This window comes from Thamnophis sirtalis, unplaced genomic scaffold, assembly GCF_051295495.1.
Source record: "Thamnophis sirtalis isolate CommonGarterSnake01/CBP01778 unplaced genomic scaffold, rThaSir2_p1.2 scaffold_15, whole genome shotgun sequence".
Lineage (NCBI taxonomy): Eukaryota > Metazoa > Chordata > Lepidosauria > Squamata > Natricidae > Thamnophis > Thamnophis sirtalis.
In genome coordinates, this window is record NW_028261395.1 from 26,281,728 (window position 1) to 26,308,537 (window position 26,810).

Sequence of the window (26,810 nt, forward strand, 5' to 3'; positions counted from 1 at the left end):
TTCTATAAGATTATTTTTAAAATTGCAAATATAATACAGAATAGAAATTGTTCTTGTTGTTAAACCCTGGAATAAAACATGTTAACTGAAGTACCTGTTAAGTTAGCAAATGTGTCAGAGTTACAATAGTTACATTTCTTAAATTAATTTCACTTACAACTAAAATAGCTAGTCCATTGAAGATATTCTTATTTTAATTATAGATGATGAAGATTATTATTGTGTAAAGAGGATTTTTTCTGGTGGAGACCAAAGTTTTTCACATTATGTTACTCCACAGGTACGTTATTTATTTTGATTGATGAGCTTGCTTCTGTTTGACTAAAAATAATGACTAAGTTTGATAATGGAAACAGATGCTAGTGGGCTTTTTTTCCATTTCAGGAGCATAATTGGTGTACCTGTTGTATATTAGCTTGCTTAATCTTTTTTCCAAAAAGATTTTCCTAGAATTTAAATTATTAGATAAGTGTATGATTTGTTGCTTAGTATCTGTGTAATTATTGATTATGTGCCATCAATCTGTTTTTGATTCCTGATGACTCATAAAGATAGATTTTCTCTCCAGTCTGGCCCTTCAGCTGCAACATTGCCACTCTTATTGATTCCACCCATGTTGCTGCCGGTCACCCTCCTCTTCTCTTTCTTTCCATCTTTTCCAGCATTAGAGCTTTCTCTAGGGAATGGTGCCATAATGTTTCCAATATAAGATAATTTGAACTTGAATTATTGTTGTGTAACTATTACATAACTTTTTGCTTTCAAACTTGGTAGATTAATCTGACACTACCAGTTTCATGTTTGAACAAGTCTCCCTACCCGAATTGAACAGAAGCAAATAATAGTCTATATTTTACTTTTAAAACAATTTCAAAAAATAATTCAGCAGATTTTATCAAATATATGAACATATAAAAAAGTAGCCAGGAATGAAGTGACTTAGAAATAAAAAAAGGACAAGTTATTAAAACCTATTATAAAGATTATAATAGGACAACTTAAAAAGGGATTGTGCATGGTTTTGATTGCTGTTCATTACTGTAAATTGTTTTCATAGTATTAATGGTTTTATTATTTAGTGTTGTGTTATAAAACATGGCTGGCTTTAATGCAGGTATAAATAAGAGAATGAATAATTTTCTTTCAGCTGTCAGCCTAGGCATTTGACACAATTTCTTGTGTACATCATTTACCACTTAAATGCAGGATTTGGTACCAGCAGATGACTTCAGATATCCAAATACTTCAAAACAGATATGGACTGTGAACGAAGCTTTCATTCAGAAATTAATAAACTATTCGTCTTCAGGTGCAGGGAGGCTCCCTGTGGAGATAGCAAAGTAAGAATTATTCCTACTTTTTTATAAATCTTATAAACCAGTCTTTCCCAACCTTGGGAACTTTAAGATGTGTGGACTAAGTTCCAGAAATACCCAGCCAATAATAAAGCTTTGTGCTTTATCTGATATTACATATCTTTCCTCATCATCTGGAGCCATAACATAAAAACTCTGGAAATGAACTGCTAATTCTCCGGTGCACCACTTGGAGTGTCCAAGCAAGGGTTAAATTCTGTCCCACTGCCCAAGGACGCCATCTTTATTTGTCAGGCATTACAAACTGTACAAATACGGCTCTGCAGATGCTGTCTTCGGAAGACGTATCTTGCAGACCGTGGTTTCTGCCGAATCTTAATGTGGATTGTGGACCTAATTGAGGGCACCCACCCTAGTGACATTTTGCTTGGGCATGTCCCTTGCTTGGATACTCCAAGCAGTGCACCGGAAAATGACTATTGGCTTACCTGAAGGTCGTTCTCAGTGCACCTGCAGGAGTGTCCAACCCCACCCTGCGGTATTATTTCCAAGATATTCTGCTTTGCCATGTGAAGATCTATTGCCAGGTGGACATCCATCTCAGATGGGCCATGCCTTCATTGAAAAACTGAGGATGGAAGGAGCCAGAGGGCGTGGCCAAAGATTTTCAATCCAGTCCTTGGGCAATGGGACAGAATTTGACCCTTGCTTGGACACTCCAGCAGTACACCAAGAATGACCCTTCAGATAAGCCAATGGTCAATCTACTTGTCAGGGCAGTTTGTTTGAGTGTCACCAACCCAGGAGATGCAAAAATATTATTGGTGTTTTCATTGTTTAGAGAGATAACTGGGGTATTTATGCCACAAATCATGTGACTGAGGGGGAGGGAGGACCATCTGAACACTGAATATGAGTCATAAGCACCCCCCTAGGTCGGTCCCTCAGAACTTTGAATGGTTGCTAAGTAATCGGACATAAGTCAAGGACTACCATGATAATTTATTAAATGTAGGTTCCACTTGCACATACGTGCTAGTCATTCCCGACTCTAGGGGACGGTGCTCATCTCCATTTCAAACCCGAAGAGCCAGCGCTGTCCGAAGACGTCTCTGTGGTCATATGGCTGTCATGAGTAAACGCCAAAGGTGCACGGGACACTGCTACCTTCGTACCAAAGGTGGTCCCCATTTTTCTACTTGCATTTTTACATGTTTTCAAACTGCTATGTTGGCAGAAGCTGGGACAAGTAACAGGAGCTCACTACATTACATAGCACTAGGGATTTGAACTGCCAAACTACCGATCTTTCTGATCGACAGGCTCAGCTTCTTAGCCACTGAGCCACAGTGTCCCTTTACTAAATGTAGATAATATTAAATGCTTTTTACAAATTGTTAAACACATTTAAAAACGAAACAAAAAGGAACTAAAATGTCAGATACAACAAACCTAGATGAGAACACACACACAAAAAAGAAGAAACGTGTGTTAGTCACACTCACTAATGGACCTGTCTTTTTCTTTTTTCTGTTTTTGTAATAGTGAAATAGATGGAATGTTTTCTTCTGCTGGCTGCCTAAATGGAAGCTTTTTAGCTGTCAGGTCAGTGGATAATGAATACATAACTGAATGAAAATGTTAACATATGTTTATATATGTAAAAAATGGCTGCATAACTATGTAACGCCATGAGCAATTTCAACCAAACTTGGTACACAGATGACTTACTCTCTGGAAACAAATACTGTGGGGGTAAGACACCCGTAAAACTTCTCAGAGTGTGTGTTCTGTTAAGATACAGCCTGTTGTTCCTTAAAATGGCTTCTACTGTACTGCTGTAAAATGGCTTCTACTGTACAGAACAGTGGAGTTGCCATGGTAATGGCTTCACAGTTCTTCAAAAGGGGGTTCCCTCTAGTAAAGGGAAAATCCAACATTAGAAATTACATTTGGTCCGGACATTTTTCCCCTATAAATAAATACCCGGGCAATGCCGGGTTATTGGTTAGTTTAAAATATAGAAAAATGTGTACAAAGTAACATTTACCTTTCTTCTTTCTGTAGCAATGATGATCACTACAGAACGAGTGCCAGATTCTCAGGAGTGGATATGACTGCTGCCAGGCTTTTATTTCACAAACTTATACAGCCTGAACACCCACACATATCTCAGCAGGTTGGCCTTTAAAATCTCTTACAAGTTCATTTCGATTCCATTGCATGCTATTCTGTGTTAACGTCTGTACCATATTCTTTTTGTTCCACCATGCATGGGGAAATTTGAATTGTGAATATATTTGAATTTAATATTTTATTTCTGAATTGTCAAAAAGTATGAATTTCATTAAGGTGCTTTACACAGCAAGATGGAATGATAAATAATGTATCAGAGATTTGGTTTGTTTATACTTTTTATTTAGGCTTGTGTAAGAAACTATGACAAGTGTTCTTTGTCTCATTTTAACCAAGTGAAGACTTATTTGCTAGTATTATTTGCTTTGCAAAAGTCCTTGGGGGTAACAGTAAAGACTTTTCAAAGCAAGGTGGCTGGATAGAGCAGCAAACAAATAAAAGGTGAAGCAAAATGCAACTTTCTTCAGATATGTAGTTTTTAATTTTATTAAACAGACAGAGCTTTGATTGCTCTGACGATGCCATCTTGCCTTTTTATATATATCTATCCCGCCTTTATTATTTTTAAAATAAGGCAGTGAAAATATCTAATACTGCTTCCTCCTCCTATTTTCCCCACAACAACAATTCTGTGAGGTGAAGTGTTCTGACATAGGCTTCCCCAGCAGCCTGAAGCCAAGTCCTTGTACCGATAAACCCCTTTTATTTAATTTACAGTGAATTCCTCTCCAGCAAAGTCCTGGCCCACAGTCTTTCAAGATAGTTTACAATTACCGACCTTTATCAGACTTAGAGAATGGCCAGGCCGATATCTTTCAGACGTCGCAATACTTGGCAAGAATGCAGGAATGAACTAATTGTCTCCTGCAAATGCCCCACCCTTTCGCTCCTCCCTATGGGAGGGGTCACTCACCGTCTACCTGTGGCCTTACTCCCAACCCTTGTTCCTTAACTGTTCCCTTCGTCTGATGACTCTGCACATGTGCACACTGGGAACAGTTAGTTTGCCTCGTTGATGTCTGACTCCAAAGGCACCTAAAAAGTGTCAGACGGTCCTAGCCCCATCTGTGCCTCTGATGCAGAGCACTCGCCAGAGCCTTCCTGAGACTTCAGGACTGGCCCTTGTTCTTCCCCAACCTCCTCACTGTCCGAATCTGCTGTCAGCTCTGCTAGTGGGCCATAACAGAGAGTGACTGGCTCATCGTTTCTTTTTCATGCCTAAAGTGCGACTAAAATCTGATTTCCAACGCCATTTAGTCATGTTTGGAACAGAAATAAATGGCACAATTATGCTAGCTTTATTTAAAAATATGTACTTTGCTTTTAAAAATGAGTTTTTTAAAAAAATTGCACGAATAATAATATGCGTCTCTTTCAGTTCTTATTGGCTTATTCTCCCAGACCATGTTTTTAATTTAAAACTAGATTCTTGTCTTACACAACATCCCCAGGTGGCAGCCAGCTTGGAGAAGAACCTTATTCCTAAGCTGACCAGCTCCTTGCCTGATGTGGAAGCATTAAGACTATTTCTAACACTGCCAGAATGCCCCTTAATGAATGAAGCAAATAACTACATGACTTTGGCTATTCCGTTTGCAACTGCTATCGTGAATCTAGAAAAAGCTCCACTGAAAGTACTTGGTAAGGTTGGTTTGCTTAATGTCAATTATAAATATGTAGGTGTTAATCTGCTGCAATGAATGAGTACATTGCAAAACTCAAGTAGGTGTGTATGCAGTACCTGGGACTTTTTTCAATTCTTAAACTATTGAAGAGAAGTACAGTGGAACCTCAGGTCACGAATGCTTCTGACCACGACCAAATTTGGTACCGACCAAAAAAATTCCACTAAAAGTTTCATTCTGTTCATGAACACATCCTCCGGTAGCGCTCAATCACAGCTGCAGCTATTTTACCTGCTGTAGCAATTTCCCCTTCTGCGCCTTTTTTTGTGCGCACATGCGCAGTCAGTCTTTCAGTCATGACCAAATTAGGTGCCGACCGAAGTCCTGGAACAGATAACGGTTGTGACCCGAGATTCCACTGTATTGTTGTATGTTCACTTTCATACATCTGATATACGTCTGAGTAGCAAATCTGTGGTGGTTATTGTTAATAAACCTATATAAAATAGAATTTATTTTTTGATTTCCCATATGGATCACATTGTTAAAGATAGTTGCTAGTGAAGGACATATGTTAAGAACTACATAGATTCAGAAGAAGACACTAATGCATTTTGTCAATGACAGTTTATACCCCTCGGACCACTCCAATGTCCTTTTTGTCTGTTACAAGATTTTGAGCATACTTTTGCATTGGTGCTAGTTTGATTGGTTGAGTGCTCTCAAGAGTTAAGGCAGTGGGATTTTATTAGCCATTGTGTTCCTAAGGTTCAGTTTTATCCCATTTATTTTTAAGGATGATGCGGACAATATCCAGCTTTCTGTTTTTCAGCTAGTTCTCTATGCAATGTTTAGATATAATAATAGATGTCATTATTCAGACATTAGCTTCCCAAGAGCATGAAGCAAACTCCTTGTCCCGACAAAAACCCCTTTTTATTAATTTATTATGAATTCTTCTTATTCACATCCAGCAAAATCTTTTAAGGGAAGATTTACAATCACAGACATTATCTGGCTTGGAGAGCTGACAGGCCAATATCTGCAAAACCTGACAACAAGTTTCGAAGAGTCACAAACCAATTAAGCAAACAAATTGTCTCCTGCAAATTCCACTCCCCTTTCGCTCCTCTTTTATTTCCTCAGGGAGGGAGCATTCATTGTCCACCTGTGGCCTCACTCCCAAGTCGACCCCTGTTCTTTAGCTGGCAACTCTGTGCATGCACACACTGGGAACAGGCTCCAGCTGTTCGTCTGCCTCACTGATGTCTGACTAAAGGCAGCTGATAACTGGCATACGACCTTGACCCCTTCTCTGCCTCCAATACAGAGCCCTCATCGGAGCCTTCCCCAGACTCCAGGACTGGCCCATGTTCCTCCCCAACCTCCTCACTGTCCGAATCTGCTGCCAGATCTGTTGGCCGCTGGCGGGCCACTACAGTCATGTAGACTAACAACTTTTAGATAAGATAAAATTGTAGGAATTTAATAAGATTCCAATCTGGCAGTGGAAGTACAATTTGTTTCAGATGACATTGTGCTTTGACCAAAGGGCTAAGATCACATTTTGAGAGCACTTTCAGGATTTATTATTGCTTTCGGAAGATCCAAACTTTTCTGTCACTGAAAGGTTGGCGACCGCTGTTCTATATGATAATGAGCCTCCTCAAAGTTCTGGTCCTAAAACCTTGGCAGTCAGTTTTTTCTAAAAAAAACCAACTGAGAAATTTCTAGGGAGCTTCTATTAATTCTTTAATTTTTGAAGCTGTCTGTTTCTACCTGCATTTTATAAATTCTGTTATATCTGCTCATTGTTTTTAAACATGTCAGGTTGTCTCCTGTTTTAATTGGTTTAATATGTTTGCTTGCTTTATATCTCATTATATCATATAAACTTTTCATGATTCAGAAGCAATTAAAAAGTTTTTAGTTAAAACATAATATGAGTAAATGGATGGGGTTTTTTTTTATGTAGAGTTAAACCGTTGGTGAAATGAGGTCATAGAGAATGTATAGAAACTAATTCAACCAGCTGTAGACTGCGTCAGTAACTCTCACCTTCTTGCCTGTCTGTAGAAAACTGGTGGTCTATATTGGAACCTCCATTGTTCCTCAGAATTGTGGAACTTTACAAAGATGTTGTAGTCCACCTTCTGAAACTGTACAAGTTGGGTATCCCTGCTTCAGAGCAAAGAATCTTTGCAAGCTGCCTACATGCTTCGCTCAAAGTTTTGGAAATATTACATAGGGTATGTCTTGGAAATCTGTATTATTTGCAAGTTAAGGTTCAGATTATATCTATCTTCAGTGTAATGGATACAAGTATTAATTTATAGGTTAGGTTCTTTTAGAGTGCCTTCTTATTTTGTAGACAATTTGGAATTTATTTGGCAACTGTAGTTGTCATTGGAAGGAACATTTATCTTCTAGTGAAGAGAACTGCTTTAATTTAATAAAGCATCTGCTGTAAATCTAATCAAATCAATTTCATTTGATTAAATCAAATCAATTTCATAATATAATATATAAATTCATTATATATATATATATATGTATGTATGTGTATGTATGTATGTGTGTGTATATATATATATATATATATATATATATATATATATATATATATATATATATATATATATTCGTAGATTTTCATGGGCACAGGTATGCAGGTTTTGGCATATTCGGGTCTTTTCCTGTGTAAGATTGAGATTGTCGTGGCAACGTTTCGGCGAGGTCTCACTCGCCATCTTCAGGCTGGTGTTTTTGTGAAAACAAAAGAAAACAATCTTACATGGGAAAAGACCTGAATACAACAAGCATACCTACACCCATGAAAATCTATGAAAACATATACATACATACATACATACATACATAGATCAAATGAATTTTATATATATATATTCGTAGATTTTCATGGGCACAGGTATGCAGGTTTTGGCATATATTTGGCATATATATATAATTTTGATATGTATATATATATATATATATATATATATATATATATATATATATATATATGTGTAGATATAAAAATATGTTATTATGTTATTGTTTTGTGTGTGCGTACGTACATACATACATACATAATTTTGCTACAATATGCCAAACCAAAGCTGAGGTGATCAGGGTACAGTTCAAATCACACTTACAGACATTCAATTTTGATATTAATTCAAATTAGTGAATACCACTTTTTAAATCCACCGCAATGCCGCTACTATTACAAAAATTCAAGCATACCATATTTTTTGGAGTATAAGATGCACCAAGGTTTTGAAGAGGCAATTTTTTTAAAAAAAAGTTTCTGCACTCTGCAAACCTCCCAAAACGGCCCATTTTTCACAAAAACGGGCCCTTCCCCCCCCCCCAAAAAAGGCATGAATAGCCTTTAGGGTGCATGCAGAGTGCTCCTGGGGGGTGGGAGCCCCCCAAACAAGCAAAAAACAGGCCCGTTTTTTGTCAAAAAAATTGCATGCATAGCCTTTAGGAGGCTTATAGAGTACTCCTGGGGGCTGGGGAGGGAGGCAAAATTGAGCAAAAGAAATGGCCCATTTTTCACTCATTTCTGCCCTCCCCAACCCCCAGGAGTTATCTGAAAGCTTTTTACAGGTTCTGCACGGCCCTTTTGGTGAAGGGCGGGGTTTCGGGAGGCAAAAAAATGCTGTGTTCAGTGTGTAAGATGCATCCAGATTTTCAGTCTCTTTTTTGAGGGAAAAAGGTGCGTCTTATACTCTGTAAAATATGGTAATTTTACCACAGTTGCATTCTATAACCAGTTTTCTGTGATTAAACAAAAATGTTTATATCCCAATTACAGTGGTACTTCAGTAGTCATCATTAATTGGTTCCAAGAGGCACAATGAGTACTTAAAAAGTACTCAATGAAATTGAGTTTGATACCCCTGCTGTACAGCAATCATTCTACTTCTGCTTCTCATTATAATAAGTTCTAAAAATTGTGATATTTTGCTATAGCTGCATATAGAAAATTAGCATCTTCTCAAGCATTAAATTCTTCTCACCAATTGTTCAATCTATTTATTAGTCAGAAGTAGTTTTACATTGTTATACCATGGAAAAGGAACATTGTTTATATCTGAAAATGAATATTTTCTAGCTTTTCTGTTCTTATTTATAAAGATAGCTAACATTTCATCTAGAAACAGACATTTCAGATAGTTTAGAAGTGAAATATGAAATACTTTTAGTGACAGATTCTCTTGTGTTTTTTTTTAACTTAGGTGAATGAAAGAGGTGGACAGATAATACAGTATGATAGATTCTACATACATGAAATACAGGATTTGATTGATATAAGAAATGACTATTTCAACTGGATCCAGCAGCAGGCATATGGAATGGTAAATGTCTTAATTTTTGCTCCCACTGTATCTTTTAATACATGACCACATAGGTACATGACCATGTAGATAGTGCAGTTCTTCATTTTTATTACTTCCGACCATTAGGGAGCACGTTGCATGATTTTGGCCATATAAAATTTGGCTCTGGTGAGAAACATGGGTCATTTTTTGGCTGTGTTTTCTTGTAGGGATGTTCTGTCCTGTGGCAAAATATGTCTAAGACAGATTTATGTTGGGATAAAGCTGTATTACTATTATTCTTCCCTCCCTTTCTAGTACCAATCTCTTTCCTCTTATGACTATAACCATGTTGCTTGTATCTTTAAAATGTATATTGTTTCATTTGTTTCCTAGTATAATTTGATTGCTTATTAGTAACCTATGACTACCACTAAGTGTTGTATCATGATTCTTGATGAATGTATTCTATTTTATTTTTCTTTATGTACAATCACACTTGGCCAATAAATAATTCTATTCATATGTCCGTATGTCTTTATCAGCATTAGAGAAGCTGATATATATGCTTTTAAAGTAGTTACGGGTCCTCTTTGCAGCATGGTGGTAAAGCACATTGTCCTGTTACTCTGCCAACTTCAGAGAGGAGTTTTAGCAGTCTCCATTGCTAAACAAACAGCACACAATCACAATGTCCCATCATCACCATTTGCAATCTTGAACTGGCTTTCTCATTGGTTTTCCTTTTTGGAAGCCATCAATGAAGTTGACAAGTGGCAATCACGGGACGCTGGAGTGTTGTAATTGGGAGCTGGTTGCCAAGCGCCCGAATCCACAATATTGATTATGGGGATGTTGCAACAGCCACAACTCTGAGGCAGGTTGGAAGTCGTCTCTGTTCAAAACCATCGTAATTTCAAGCAGTCAGTGAATAAGTGGTCATTAAATGGGAACTGTCTGTATCAAGTATGTGGCGCTGAGTTTAGGCAGAACAGTAGAGGAAGTGACATAAACTGCAGTTAGAAGAGAAAAATAAGATGCAAAACTTGGCCTCATTTGGACACTTGTAATTGCAAAGTAAGATTGTATCCAGTGAACCCCTTGAGCTACTTAAAGTGTCAGACGATAATAGCCAATTAAATTTTTAAAAGCCCATTTATTCTGGGTTTAAAAGGTTAAAGATGTCCTTGAATTAAGCTATAATTAGGAAATTAGCAGCAACAGCAGCACAAAAATAGTTTGCATTCTTCTAGGATGTTCTTACAATTTCTGCTGTCCTAGAATTCCATGACAATTTTCCATTTGATTACTAGTGAAATTTTGATTTTGTTGACACTGAGCTTTCTGAATAGAGAACGTGGGGAGGGGAAGGAGAAAAATATGTAGCTTTTTTAAAAAGAATGGCTGCCCTAATGTCAGACTAATTTTGTTGAGACACTTCACATTTCATATCTAACTGTTTTCTGTATTAAGAAAATCTATCTTGCTGGTTGGTCCCTTAGAAAACTTGACAAGTATTAATTAGTGTTACATGCATATTGTATTAAAATGTCAAGTACAAACCTGAATACTTTTCATACTGTTTATAATATGGGGACAAAATGATATATCTGTGTTGGAGATGTGACAGATTACCTGGGTTGTGAGTGTCTCTTGTTCAGAATTGTTTATCTCAAGCTTCTGGTGTGTTTCTTGTTTTGATGAATTGTCAAGCACTAATTGAGATAATAGCCAAGGTCCAAACATGGTCTCTTAGTTTATACTGAACGTTGTACTAAATCTGAGCTTCAAAATCAATGTTTTGGAACTGCAAAACTTTTGCATCACTAAATGACTTTAATCAAAATGCTGGGACCTTGTTAAAACGCCTTTCTGCCTTCAAGTATATCCATGATCTACCCAGATATGTTGCACTGTGTAGGCTATCCTTGTTTGACTTCACACGTCTCAGTGAGGCATGGCATCTGTTGTTTCTCCACTCCTTCTGTGTATCTTAGGTCTGAAATATTTTTGGAATTGTTTTGGAGAGTAGCCGAGGGGCAATTTAGAATAAATGGAATAGAAATATTGATTGAGAAATCTTCTTCTGCTGTTAATAACTCAAGAAATGGAAAGCTCTGTTTTGTTTGCCCATTAAGAGTGTTATTTTGTCAAAGCCTCTAAGAATGATTGAAGAGAATACTGGGAATAATTGTTTTAAGTGGCTGATACTGGAGATCCCTATTCTTCCGCAGCAAACTGATTTATTGGTTGACATGATCTTGTTAGAACTTGCCTTTCTGTTTCTGTCTCATCCTTTCACTTAATGATTTACTGCAGGCTCAGCAGTTTCAGAGTAAAAACAGTAGAACTTTAATATTAAGAACTTGTAGTGTCCAAAGAACCATAAATAGGGCACAAAAAAGGACACTCCAGCATAGCACCCCCATTGAACTTTGGAGGTGACATAGTGATATACTCTGGGTAGGGTTGGAGCATGGAGGCAATATCCTTATCTTAGTCTTTGCTCATTGTTGTCTTATCAGCTCCATTCCCTGTAAGCATAAAACAGTGTGGGCATTTTAGAGAAACGAATTTATTCTTGAGGTTTGGCACTGTAAGAAAATGGAAATTCACATGCCCAAATTAACTGTACTTTTTCCTCTTAATTACTGCTGCCTTTGGTGCATTGTGAATAGGATATCAGCCACGGATTAAATGAGGTAAGTGATTAATTATCAGAATAAAAGTTTAGGAACCAGACAGAACAAAATTAATTTTTGGGGTTTATTCATAGACCTTGAGTTTACACTGATAATATCCACTTGGAAACTACTTTGGTCAGATCTAGATTATCAAAGAAGAAACTGCATATAATTAATGTATAAACAATAAAGATTTCTCAACTGCATCTATTGACTTGTACACTTACACTTAGCTTCTTGTTGTAGTCAACCTTTAGTTCATAAATTAAACAATGTTTTTTTCATTTTTTTAAGTAATTCCCCCCCCCTTTTTTTTAAGGTGTCAGAGGGACCAGTTACAATTTGCACCTATCCCTTCGTATTTGATGCCCAAGCAAAGACAACACTCTTGCAAACAGATGCTGTCCTGCAGATGCAGGTAAATTAATATGGCTTTACTATTTTTAAAATAATGTGCAGAGCAAGTATGATTATTCCTTGATTAATTTGACTAAAAAGTGTGTGCTTTGCCTTTTCAGAATAAGTAACTTTTCCTGCATCTTCATTATTTGAAATATGCTTTATATATTTCTTATAAAAGGGAAACTCTGGGCACTGGTTTTGGCTAAGAATCACTTTTGGCCTTGAATAGTTGGCTGTGGCTTGGCTTGTCACTTTTCAGAATGGGAAGAGATATTAGTGTAGTCAGAATCAAAGCTAAATATTATTTAATTCAAGTGACATAAGTACATGCATACCAATCACACTGTTCCCTTTCTGAGATAAGGAACATTATACCAAAAAAAGTAAAAAATTATAAGCCAAAGAAATTAAGGCAAGAGATTTGGGGGGGGGGATTAATAACTCTAGGTTATACTGGCACTATATCCATCCATGTCTTTCCAGTCTTGCAACATCTTTCTTTCTACAAAGTCTGTAAACTGCTTTTTCACTGCCTTTTTGTATAAACTTTCCACCACTCTTTCTGAGGATCTCATTAACTGCGGTCATGATTTTTGGGCCTTCTTCTTAGCACATTCATTCCTCCTTCGTGCATTTCTTTGCAGTTCAGGCCTTATGGATTCCCTCTATCTGACCAAACCATCTCAAGTCCACATTAATTCATCACTCATTTATTCTTGATTCCCTCTCTATTCCTTAAAAAATTAATTTCTGCTGCATTCCACTTACTTTTATATTTCCCTCAATATTCTGCTTTGTATAACAAAGCTATTTTATGTTTGACAGTCATTCTCTTCCTTACAGCAGATTAAATACTATCCACTATTTTCTGAAATGGTATAGGGTGTCCTGCTTGAGAAGGAGGCTGGACTAGAAGACTTCCAAGGTCCCTTTCACCTCTATTCTGATTCACTACATTTTTAATCAGCATTCATACATTCTAGTTTGCCATTTATATGTAACTTTCAGCTGTTCAATTCATTTTCCTGTCCAATTCAACTATCTCTATATTTTATACATTAATTTTCAATTTAAATCACCAATTGCTATGTACAATCTTACATTCTTTAAATAATTAAGATTCTTAGTTTCCCACATAGATCAGCTGCATTAAAAGTATAGCTTGTTCAGATTCCCAACAATACTTCCTAATATCACTGTGAGCATGTAGAGTATGTTGAAGTAATGCATTCAGGAAGTGACTAAGGTATGAGTGACTGAAAGCAATGCGTCCCAGTCCATAATGGGGCACAGCTGGTGCACAAAGTTGTGCAAAAGCCCTCCTATGTCAGGCATGGAAGCCATCTTTTGCATTAGGCCTTCTGGCCTGCCACATTCAATGCTGTGGGAAATTGGGAGTGGGGATTATATGGAGTATGGGAGATATATAGTCATAATAACATTCCTTTCTCAGAGAACAAGGACATCTTGCTCTGAATCTGGAACGGCATGACTAGAAGGCATCTCCAGTTTTGGACAGTACCTGGTTGGACCATGTGATGGGCATGTGGGTGCTGGGCAGGAATCTGGACTTTTAAGTTGGGTGGGAGAAAACCTGGAAACTTTCAGATTCGGGTTTTCCCAGATGTGCCAATGTGCTATCTCTAATAAAATGGAACTTTGAGAAACTTCAAGTCTTGGAATCTTCTTTAGTTGGGGGTGACATCCTGGTTAGGACTACCACCGGCTGTTTGAGTCCAGGAGGACCATAAGTTGCACATTAATTCCATTCATTAGATGGAAAATTCTTAGACCCAGGGAGCCCTAAAATCTACAGCCACTCGGTTTTGCCAGGGTTGAACTGATCCCTGTTCTTCCCCATTGAGCCCTGAATGGCATCCAGACACTGAGACAGTATCTTCAAAACATCACTTGGTCAGTCTGGCTTGGAAATGTAAAGCTAGGTATCAATGCTTGTTAAACAGAATGGGGAGAGTGTTAAGCCCTAAGGACCATGGTAGAGAAGGGACTTTGGGCTTGATCTCTTCCCCCCACCCCCACCCCAGTCAGCATCGCCTGGACCAAAATCTGGCTAATACCCTCCCCAAAGTCATCTGATCTTGCTTTTCCATTATCACCATTCACCATCCACTCAAATACAAATTCCTAGATTTGTATGCATCCAGAGGAGCTTAAATTACACCAGTTTATACTTTCTGCTTTACATTTTAAACTTTTCATTCACGATTATATCCATTCATTTACATTCTATATGGGTTTATCAGATGAATTCCACAAGAACAGTCCCATCTTCATTGCAAACTTTTATAGTCTTCTCCTTTCTCTTAGTTTTACTTTGCTTGTTTATCTTAGTTTCACAAATACATAGGTATTTTATTTGTTTCTTCATTCGTTTCCTTCCTTCCTTCCTTCATCATTTATGCCCTTTACCATTTTACATTCCAATCATAATATCCCATATCATGTAAATTGCCAATAGATAGGCCATAAGACTGAGCTCCATTGCCCATCATGGCTTGAATCACTTGAGTTTCCATGTGCTTTTTTTTTTTTTTTTTAGTAAAGATAGAAAAAGTGTACACAAGGGCACCAGGATAACTCCAAACATTCACAAGCTGTTCTGTGCAATCAGGGTCTTCAACAGCAGAGTATTTTGTGTTCAGTGTTCTTGATGTCAGGGTTCCCAGTAACACCCCCAACGAAATAAGACTGAAACTTGAGTTTCCTCAAAGTTCCATTTTATTAGAGATGCCATATTGGCACTTCTGGGAAAACCCGAATCTGAAAGTTTCCAGGTCTTCCCCAGTCAAATGAACATTCAAGTCCCTGCCTAGCACCCACATGTCCATCACATAGTCCAAATAGGCACCGTCCAAAACTGGAGATGCCTCCCAGTCACGCCATCACAGCTGCAGGGCAAGGTGTCCTTGATTTGCAGAGAAAGGAATGTTATTTAGACTATATATCACCCATACTCCATACAATCCCTGCTTCCGTTTTCCCACAGCAGAAAATGTGGCAGCCTGAAGGCCCAACGTAAAAGATGGCTTCCAGGTCTGACAGTTGGCTTAATGCTACCAGCTCAGAGAAACACACAGTGTACTGAAACACATTCAATATCATGCAATTTAAATTTATAAAACGTAAGTTAATGAAATACAGCCTGTATGGTTTTTCTCAGAGTGCTCCTTTAGTCACGCTGAACATTGCAGTTTCATGAAAAAAAAATGTGGCTGGCACACTGATGGAGAATTGAGCCTTTGGGCTTCTGGCTGAGTTTCTGACATCCTGTGTTCCTGCAGTTGCCAAACAACCCCTAGAACATCATCATCATTATTGTTGAGCATTGATGAGGTCAGAGCAAGCTTTAGGCAGCAAGAAATTTCTTGGTTGGGAACAATGGGCTTGTTCATCTGTGGGGAAAGAAGATGGAGAAAAACTTTGCTCTAAGGGGCAAATGCTGGAAATCACCATTAATCTAATTTTACTAACAACTGATGCATTTTCTTGAATGTAAACTCTGTCTTCGTCCCATGTTCACGACTATAACTGCTACTCCTAAGGCTTTTACTTGGTTTTTCCCAGATGGCTGTTGACCAGGCTCACAGACAGAATTTTTCATCTATTTTTCTCCCAGTATTTGAATCTGTCAATCCATGTCTGATCTTAATTGTGCGCAGAGAAAATATTGTGGGGGATGCCATGGAAGTGCTAAGGAAAACAAAAAATCTAGATTACAAGAAGCCTCTCAAGGTAGGTCATGTTGGCATATTTTAAATTCTTGATACACATCAACTTAACAATTGTGATTCTCCCTCCTCTGCTCTTTCCCTTCTAAAGGTCCATCTTGGGAATGGCCATTTTGGGAGGCCAACATTTTGAGCAGAAAAACAGCTGGCCCATAAAGGATTCTAGTAGTCCCAGCCATTCAAAAATGCTATCACTGTTATTTTTTTATTTTTTTAAAAACTGGAATTTCATTAATTATTTGAATATCAAAATTAGGAGCAATTTGAAATCCATGACAAATTGTTTCTTAAAAAATACGTATATTCTGTTATCCGTGCACCAAATCTGTACTTGAATATAACAATTATAACTTTGTATGCTAACTTCATTGCCAATGTTAGGTTATTTTTGTAGGCGAAGAAGCGGTTGATGCAGGTGGAGTCCGCAAAGAATTTTTCTTGCTTATTATGAGAGAACTGCTCGATCCCAAGTATGGAATGTTTATATATAATGACGTTTCGAGACTGATCTGGTTCTCAGATAAGGTATGTAATCTATATGATGGGGGTGTTTTTGCTAGTGGAATGGCGGTGAATAGATCTTGGTTTGGCTTGCAAACTGACCCTAAGTGTGCTTAAAAAAAGACTATTCTAATTATACCAGTTCACATCAACTGTTTTCTTGTGGTTCATGATGGGATTTCTGCATTTGGCCTTGTGCTTCAGCTTGGATGGATTACCTTCCCACCTTTCTATATATCTGGCAGCTGTATCTGGTTATGAACTTTCTGGTAGAGGTCTGGTATTGGTCATTTGTTGGGGAGAAGAACATTTGCAATGGGGTGCGAGGCAGGACTTAGATATGGGACTTCTGAGTTGTGGTTTGTTTTATTTTAGGAAAACATATGTGCTGCTTTTCCATTTGCAACGTTAAAATTAGGTTTCAGGTTTCAGGTTTCAGGTTTATTGGGATTTATATGCCGATTTAAATTAACATACAGTTAACAGCATTATATGAAAATCAGTAGGATAAGCAAAAACAATTGAAGAACAAATAGACCTTTCAAAAGAAGCAAATAGTTGCATCAAACCTGGCACCAGATGAGCATCTAGAAAGATAATTTTTGCAATGGAAGAGCAATGTGGAAAAGGGCAATTTCCCTAATCATGATCTGTCCTGTTTCAGAAAATGTTTAGAGTTGAAGAATTGTCTAAGAGTATTATGTTGTCCCTTCAGCCAGATTGAGTGCAAAAGAGCACATAAACATTTGCTTTAAGCAGCTTTAAAGATTGAAATATCTCAATTTGTGCTCAAAGGTGCACAAAGGAAGTTATGGTGGACTAGTGTCATATGCAGCATTTCTTTTCTCCAATTTTCTTTTGCAAATCAACAGTTCTCTGGGACACATTGAGCTGAAAGAACAGCTGCTTCATAGTCACCCAGTGAAATTTTGTGGCTGACTATGAACTTGAGTCTTTCCAGTACTAACCCACTACACCAGTGGGTTGTATATGACCTTTGAAAGCCATTTACATACCGTGTTTCCCCCAAAATAAGAAAGGGTCTTAAGCACTAGACCTTATTTTCAGGGAGGTCTTATTATTTTTGAGGTGCAGGAGGCAGTGAGCAGTTTCACCTCATGGCTGCTGCTGCTGCATTGCAATAGATTCAGGGAGGGCTTATTTTGGGGACAGGCTTATTTTAGCGCATGCACTCAAAAGCCCGATTGGACTTACTATCCGGGGAGATCGTATTTTCAGGGAAACATGGTAATCCACACAAGTCTTGCCTAGTCTCCCCTTCTCCTACTCCTAGGTAGGCTGCAAGGGACCATCATGTAGGAATAAAGGACTGAAATTCACTGTGTCCCTAAATTAAGAACTGTGTAGTACTTAGCACTTTCTCCCTCTTCCCCCTACCCCTCAGCTCTCTGAAAAAGAGAGAAAGAGAGAGCATGTGTTAATAAGCATATGTGTGCAGGCCCTTGTGTATGTGCATGATCTATGTACAGGAGTGGCTCTTCAAACCTGAGCAGCAATTTCAGAGCCTAAGTGGTTCCTCAGCTCTGCATTACGGTAACACTGGCAGGATGTTGCTGGAGCCTAGAGATAATGGCCGAAGTATTTTAGCAGAGAAGAAGTTGCAAGAGTAAACCAATATAACTGATGAATTGTACACAGAGTTGTATTGCTTCTAAGGATGCCAATGGGAGCCTTAACTTGCTAATTTGATACTTCGGCAAAAAGGGGGTCCTATTTATTCTTTGAAGTTACCCTCTGATCTGGGGTAACAGAGTGCACTCTCCATCTTCTTCCTTTGACCAACCTCATGTTGTGCCAGGCGACATTTGACTCCTACCTATGTAGTGGCCAATATCAGTTCAATTTATATAATATGGGAGGATTGTTAAAGTAGACAATTGTTCTTTTTTTCTGAGAGAAAGCTGGTTAGAATAGGGGTATCAAACTCAAGGCCCACGGGATGGATCCAGCCTGCTAGGTGCTTAGATGTGGCCTGTGGGGCCGCCCTGGAATCAATGAAGTACCGGTCCACAGCAAAAACTGAGCTCGGGGGGGGGGGGCTGCACATGGCCCTCCTGAGTTTCATTTTCACTGGCAGAGGGTTGCAGGAGGCCGTCACAGCTGAAAACAGAGCCCGTGAGGGCTTCATGTGGCCCTCCCGAGCTCCATTTTTGTTGGCAGAGGGTTGCAGGAGGCCATGGTAGCCAAAAATGGAGCTCGGGAGCCCATTTTTTCTGGCTGAGTACTTGGGCTGACAAGGGCGCCACTGGCATGAGAGATGTCAAAATGGCCATCCCCCCCTGCCACCATCCCCGCCCCGCAAAGTCAAGCACAACCCTGATGCGGCCTTCAATGAAATCAAGTTTGACACCCCTGGGTTAGAAGAATCTTTAATAATGTAGATTCCAGTCTGAAACAGATGAGTTAATTTTCAGTGTTTTGGCTTTCAAAAAAGTTCAAATTTTACTTGAGGTTTAACACTTATTAAACACACATTACTTGTAGAACTCAGATAATGTGAAGTTCTTCATGGAACAATGTAGCTTAACATTATTTGCTTTGCTTTCTGTTGAATTATTTTTCCTTTGTATTCACAGACCTTTGAAGACAGTGACTTGTTTCATCTGATCGGTGTTGTTTGCGGACTAGCAATATACAATTTTACTATTGTAGAACTTCACTTTCCATTGGCTTTATATAAGAAGCTCCTGAACAAGAAACCTTCCCTGGAAGACCTCAAAGAGTTAATGCCTGATGTTGGCAGGTGAACACAATTGTAGTTGATATTAGAAATTACATAGAAATTACATTATCTATGCTTTGGTTTGTTTCATCAGAGAAAAGAATTAAGTTCTGTATTGTTAATCAGAAGATAACATAATAAATGTTGCTTACTTTGCACTACTTAGACTGTTAATATAAACACATTTGTGGTTTAATTAATTTTGATTTCATGTTCTTGATTAAAAACACAAATCTAATGATAATGAGAAGCATTTGATGCAGTTGTGGGATTCAAACAATTTTACTACCAGTTCTGTGGGCGTGGCTTGGTGGGCGTGGCAGGGGAAGGATACTGCAAAATCCCCATTTCTTCTTGATCAGCTGGGACTTGGGAGGCAGAGAATAGATGGGGGCGGGGCCAGTCAGAGGTGGTATTTACCGGTTCTTCGGACTACATGTTCTCCAGAACTGGTGAGAACCTGCTAAATACCATCTCTAATTTGGTGGCTGTTCTAAGAAGTCAGTGCTATCAAATTTTTGATTTAAGATGATTTCTTCCCTCGGACCAGCCTGTTTTCTGGCTTCATATTTTTTCTGAAATCTGGGTAGAAGTAAAGGAGGGCACTTGTAGGAGAAGTTGTCAAGGGGAGACTTTGTAAGACAGAATACGGTGCTGAATGAACATACAAAATCTGCCTGGCATTTTAATTGCTTTTCCCTAGTTTGGAATTACAGTGCAACTCAATTAAAATTAAAACATTTTAAAAACAAGGAATTTGATTTGTGCATATTTAAAAACACATCCTTTAAAACTTTGGGATGAAGGTTATCAAAATTAAAAATAGGCAATGTAAGAGGGTTTGCCTTAAGATAGTGCCATCAAGATGAATTTTTGCATAGTTGAGGAGAATTGTGCCATATGTTGGAATGTTAGAAAAAAAATGCTGGCACATGCTATATAATGGTGCCTGGAATTAGAATAGGTACTGTTGTAGTACTGTGAATGAAATATTTACATGCGGAGTGGTTTCAAGCATGCATTTGTGGAGAACTATGTAAGTTGGCAAAAGGAGAAAATATTTTGGGAAGGTGGGGGGAAGCATGAAGAGTTGGAAGGAGACCAGAAAAGGTACCCTTAGAGTTGAAATTCCTCAAGGAAGAACAAATGCTGGATAACTGAACTGAGGGTGTTTCCATTCTGCATTGCAATGTTTTGTGGATGTACCTCCTTGTTCTCAGTTTTTGGTAGAAAGATAGCAAAACCTTTCAAATTTGCAGAGTCTAACTAAATTCTTCTGTTGCTGAAATGAAAGATTAGCATATTTGATTTTCCAGGAGTATGCAACAATTGCTAGATTATCCAGAAGATGATGTGGAAGATACCTTCTGCCTCAACTTTACAGTAAGCATTATCTGTTAGCACATGCAGCAGTTCATTTCAAAGTGGAATTAATATTAATCTACAAATAGAATACTTTATTGATCAAGTGTGATTAAACACAAGGAATTTGTCTTTGGTGCATAAGTCCTCAGTGTACATGCCAAAACAGCAAAGTAATAATATTCATAATAACATAACAATATATAATTAAAACATAATTGCAAAGGGTAATCATAATAATGCTTCCTATAGAGAAGGTAGTGGAACAGATGAGAAGGATAGAAGTAATATGGCCATACTACATGAGTATGTATGTTTCTATCTTGAGTTAAAATTAGATATGATGCTCCTTACAAAGCAATGTTGAAATCTTCTGCAAGCAAACAATAAGATACTTGTTCTCTCCTGAACAGATCACGGTTGAAAACTTCGGTGCCACAGAAGTTAAAGAGCTAATTCCAAACGGTGCTGATATCTCTGTTGTCAAACAGAATAGGTAGGTTGTAATAGTATATTTCATTTAGAATTTTATCTTTCTACTTTTAATTCAAAATTAACTAAAAAGAACCAAGGCATCAACACACTAATGAAGATCAGATAGTCCTCTCTGATTTCATAAATTGTGGCTTATGAAGCTGGGAATGAGCACAGGCCTAAGTTTGCCTTCTGTTCTTAATTTTTGTGCTCCATCCTGTGATGTGCATGAAACCAATAAAGCAGCGAGTGTTATGTTTAGTTAACCTACTTTAAATCAGACATAAACAGGATGTTTGGGCTTTTAACGTATGCTATAAATGAAGTTTTAGAGTCAGGAGGAGAAACAGCACTTCCAAAACTATATCTGTCCATGATTTAGCTGAATTCAGCCTTTGCTTGACTGAATATTTTGTAGAATATTCCATTGAAGGAAGACAAAATGTTCATAAGAAAAGAAAAATTGCCGTTGCTAAATGGATTGTGTCCTGAATCTTTCTAAATGGCTTTTCTTTTAATCCGGTTTTAGGCAAGAGTTTGTGGATGCCTACGTGGACTATATCTTCAATAAATCAGTGGCTTCTCTCTATGATGCATTCCATGAAGGTTTTCACAAAGTGTGTGGCGGTAAAGTTCTTCAGCTGTTTGAGCCTAATGAACTGCAAGCAATGGTGATTGGGAACACCAACTACGACTGGAGAGAACTAGAGAAGGTGGGTGGCTCTGTCAGAAATTAGCTGCTGTTCAAGAATTTAGCCTTCAGATTGCCAAGATTATTTTCCAAGATTTCTTGTCCTTCCCTGGTAACAGAGAATGTGGTTACAAAAAGCAAAGAAAATTAACTCACTATAGACATCGAACCCTTATGGTTGGTGGTAAATGTTCAAATAGTGAGCTAGAAAATGAAAATTATGCATGCTGCAGTCCTTTTCATGTTTCCCCAAACATCCCACGATAAATATCATTTACGTTAATAGAAGATTACAGCTGAAGTTTTTAAATAGCTTATTTAAGCATGCATATTTGCACAGTTCTTTACAGTGTCCTTGCCTGTACTTCAATGCTTCTTTGGTGGTCAACATAGTCTACCATTTGCAGGGGAGAAGGAAGAAAGAATCCCAGAGACAATGTTCTTTAATAGTGTGATTTTGATTTTTTTTTTCTCCTTAGAATACTCAATACAAAGGAGAATATTGGGCAGAACATCCAACAATTAAATTGTTCTGGGAAGTTTTTCATGAGTTATCACTGGAAAAGAAGAAACAGTTTTTGTGTAAGTATCTTCATAAAATCAATACATCTTGACCATGGAGTTCAGGGATGGTATTGACTTCCCTTCCCTACCGGTTTGCAAATATGAGCGTGTGCATATCCACACATGTGCTTAGCATCTGCACATGCACTTTGGCTAAAAAAGGGGACCTAAATGGGATGCCTTAGAGCTGGGGAGGGTAGGCGTGGCCACCCGCAATTTCTGCTACTGGTTCAGGTGAACCGGTCCGAACTGGCGTTCTGATTAGGATCCTATTTTGCATGTAATGCTAAATCTATAATGCTAAATCTATCCTCCTTCTTTCCAACATAAGCAAGAGCCACCCAGTTGTACTATTCAGTTCTACTTTTAACTATCCAGAAGGCAGGCAACTTACCTACTTTGCTTTTTAACGGTTTTTAATTAATGGTTGATTTTTTTGTTCTTGTCTTGAGTACCCTACCCTGTGCAAAATTACATGCAAGTGAGATGGGCAGTTGTATAAATGGAATGAATGGAGTTGGGGTTTTTTTTCTTAATGAAAACCATTTCTGCTCTTAAATGCGAGAATCTCTTTTCCCCTCAGCAGTCCCTGGTACAAGATATGCAGAAGTAAAGAGTGGGTAATCTTACTGTAGAATTGGATGTCTGGTTATGTATTTTTGAAGTCTGTCTTATGTTTTATTCAAAGAAGCCTGGGTCAGTTTATTATAAAACTATAGTCCAAATAAAGCAGAACTCCAGTAATCTTGTAGAAAGGAGTTTTTGTTACCTCTTCATACTAGAGAAGAGAACATATCAGCCTGAAGCTTACAGCAAATATTGTGATGGTAGTACATACGGATCTGCCTTACAATTTGAGCAAATGTTTCCTATAAAATATAGAATGTATTGTGGAAAGCATAAGTAAATATATATTTTAAAAAGCTGAGAAGGGGAAAAATACAAGGTGAATATTTCAAACAAATACTATAGACCAGTGATGGTGAACCTTTTTCTTATGGCATGCCACAATTGTGTGCGCACATGCTATCGTGCACACACATGTGCCCACACCAATTCAATCCTCCCCACCCACCTGCACATATGCATGCAACCCCCTCCCCCCGTGCATGCACGCACGAACCCTCCCCAGGCTCCCAAGGCTTTCCTGAAGCTCGGGGAGGACAAAAAACAGCCCCAACAAGCCAACCAGAAGGGTGAAAATCAGCTGGCTGGCATGCGTACCAGAGTTGATGGCTGGCGTGCCAGCAAATATGGCTCTGCTTGCCACTTGTGGCACACATGGCATAGGTTCGCCATCACAGCTATATTTTAAGTTTTCTAGGAATCCTTAGTATTCTCTCATTTTATTAAACATAACTTTGTTAAACATTCCTTTTAACTGACAAACAATGCAACATTCTTTTTTTACTTAAGAAAAGTAAAAACATTTTTCCTCCCGAACGGAGGGATGCATTTCTTTATCTTACTTTAGATCTAACACTGAGTTTTGAATATCTGGTGTGTAAGTGTTGGGGTGATGGGTGGAAGCACCATGATAATAAAATCTTCCCTGTGGTTAACCCAATTCACTCCCCGAACACTAAATTCTTGGTCTGCCCATTTCCTGATTAATATCGATTCCACAGAAGTAAATAATTCTGTGTTTAGCCAAAAGTACTTTAACATTGTATGTTAACAAAAACTCTTTATATCCTGTATATCATATACTGGTACTCTGTGATAAACGTTTGATATCTGACTTAATTATTCCATTTTCTTCCTTTTTAAGTGTTTTTGACAGGGAGTGATCGTATTCCTATACTTGGAATGAAGAGCCTTAGTCTTATTATCCAACCAACTGGAGGTGGAGACGGATATCTTCCAGTATCTCATACATGTTTTAATCTCCTCGATCTTCCAAAATATACCAACAAGGAAATACTGAGATCGAAGTTGATCCAAGCAATCGATCACTGTGAAGGCTTCAATTTAGTATAATGTAAAAACTCAGCACCATCCAATCATTTAATTGGGAACATTAAGCCAATACTTAGATCTGCAGTGTAAAATGGGTGATACCCAAGTGGTGGTGATTATAAGAAGCTTGTTCATAAACTATGTTCAGTGATCTGATTCTTTCACAGGAGCCAAAAATCCTTATATTAATGATTGTCTTGATGCGAACTGTGGAATTGCATTTTGCCATCTTAATAAAAATGCAATGTTGGAATAAACACAAGTTTCATAACTATATTTTAGTATTTCACATATTGCGAAAATGTTGCTGTGTGTGTAAGATGTGCTTTTTTTTTTCAAATCACTGAAAGTCAAATTAGATTTTCATTTTGTTAAAAGTTTCATTTTTAAAATATGCTCCAGCAGCAGTAGAGTGTCTATTGCTTTATGGAATTGGGGCAGTTTTGTTAAAATAAACAAAGTTACAATAAATAGAAAGAGAAAGCAAGTACAACATATTTAGCCACTTTTGGAGATGGGTTTGGTGAAGAGAGAGTAATTTACCATGAGGAAAATTTATATAGCAACCATTTCATCTTGCAACTAGTTCATCTTCTTTTACAATGAAAGCAATCAAGAGAATGTCAATGCTGTTTTCATTGGCAGTTCCTTCACATGTCCATGGAGTTGTCATTTGCTAATTAAAACTATGAAAGAAAAATCCCTTTCTTAAATTTTGAGATTTCATTCATGGTAATCCAAATAAAACTCGGATGTTTGGCATGAGTGCACAATTATCAGCAAATTCTTTTTTCTCTTGGGCAGAACTAAGATTTTATCTTTCTTACTCTCAATTATTGGAGTAGTTTTAAAATTTTGGTTAAATTACTGGTTTTTTTAAGGACTTTGGTCATTGGAAGTGATACTTTGAACCAAGCAGATGAGTTATTGGGGGGATGGAGGGGAGAGATGTCAAGTTCCTGAATGTTTACATGTTATTAATAGTAATGACTTTCAGCTGTGAAATAAATATTTATTTTTTTTAGATTTATAAACTCCAGTGAAACAATTCAAGCATAAAATAAAAAAATATTTGAATGAAAATGTTGGATAATGTATACACGTAAAAGTCCCAGTTTTTTTGAACAACATGGAGAAAAAATTTTTAAGTCATGTGTCTAAATTATTTTAAGAGGGACATGTGTTCAAACTTCATTTGAATCCTGTCAGACATACTCAATTATATATTCAGGTCTGCTGAAGTAATGTGAAAAGGCATACTATCTTGAAGTGCCTGGAAGGAATAAGTTAAAAAGGACCTTGGTGGTCTTCTTCTCCAACACCCTGATCAAACAGATTACCATTTCAGACAACTGGTTGCCCGGTCTCTTCTTAAAAACTGATCAATTGTTCTGCAGGAAATTTCTCCTTAGTTCTAAGTTGCTTCTCTCCTTCATTAGTTTCCATTGTTTGTCCTGCCCTCAGGTGCTTTGGAAAATAGCTTGACTCCCTCTTCTTTGTGGCAGCCCCTGAGATATTGGAGCACTACTATCATGTCACCCCTAGTCCTTTTAATAAAACTAGACATAAACAGTTCTTCAACTGATAAACATGCATGTTTGTGTTTTATTCTTTGCTTTCCTGCTTTACAACAGAAGAACCCCAAACAAAATAGCCTGGTATGTGACATAATCAGGTTTATTTGACTAGCTAAATTTGTTCTAAAATGTTGCTGTTAGAAGACCCAAATAATAAAGGTGAATTGGTTTCATTACTAATAGTGTAGCATATATATATAGACAAAAGGAGATGGGCATTCTCTCATTTAATCAGAGAACTAATAGTGGAAAATTAAAGTGTTTAACAATAACTCAACAGGTAGTATAAAACAGTTTTATCTTTGGAGAGGATCATAAATGTTCTGAGTTCAGAGCAGCGGTCCCCAATCTCTTGGGTACCATGGACCAGTTCCGTGTGGAAAAAAAATTCCAGACATCGTAGGTTGGCTATGTGCTACCTAGAGCCCACACATGCACAGATGAAGCTTCGCTCACTTGTATGGCCCAGTTTCTAACTAGCCGTGGACTGGTACTGATCTGCAGCCTGGAGGTTGGGGACCCCTGCTTTACAGGGTCTCACAAGGACTAACAACTACTTTGTCAGACCTGATTAGGAATCTGCAAAATGGTCCATGAGTGATCTTTTAGGTCCAAATATTAGTTTCATCTGTGTTGGGATCAAAGCATGTGAGGTTTTTTCTGGGGATGTAGAGAGCATTTGGAAAAAGCCTAAGA

At 37.8% G+C, this 26,810-nt stretch overlaps 1 protein-coding gene across 3 annotated transcripts in view; it reads left to right on the top strand.

Annotated features, from left to right (window-relative positions):
- Positions 1-24,799, top strand: part of HERC4 (HECT and RLD domain containing E3 ubiquitin protein ligase 4) — a 43,355-nt gene extending 18,556 nt beyond the window's left edge. For 2 of the 3 annotated variants that reach the window (XM_087702680.1, XM_087702681.1), the window contains exons 10-26: positions 204-280; positions 1,207-1,340; positions 2,862-2,921; positions 3,384-3,495; positions 4,904-5,093; positions 7,154-7,326; positions 9,328-9,447; positions 12,087-12,110; positions 12,412-12,510; positions 16,080-16,247; positions 16,625-16,768; positions 19,342-19,508; positions 20,804-20,870; positions 21,263-21,345; positions 21,853-22,036; positions 22,494-22,596; positions 24,350-24,799. In XM_087702680.1, the coding sequence (XP_087558806.1) occupies positions 204-280; positions 1,207-1,340; positions 2,862-2,921; positions 3,384-3,495; positions 4,904-5,093; positions 7,154-7,326; positions 9,328-9,447; positions 12,087-12,110; positions 12,412-12,510; positions 16,080-16,247; positions 16,625-16,768; positions 19,342-19,508; positions 20,804-20,870; positions 21,263-21,345; positions 21,853-22,036; positions 22,494-22,596; positions 24,350-24,558 (2,114 nt within the window). In that variant the 3' untranslated portion in view covers positions 24,559-24,799. The remainder of the gene's footprint in view (positions 1-203; positions 281-1,206; positions 1,341-2,861; positions 2,922-3,383; positions 3,496-4,903; positions 5,094-7,153; positions 7,327-9,327; positions 9,448-12,086; positions 12,111-12,411; positions 12,511-16,079; positions 16,248-16,624; positions 16,769-19,341; positions 19,509-20,803; positions 20,871-21,262; positions 21,346-21,852; positions 22,037-22,493; positions 22,597-24,349) is intronic. The other variant, XM_087702682.1, reaches the window with a different exon arrangement.
- Positions 24,800-26,810: the final 2,011 nt, after the last annotated feature.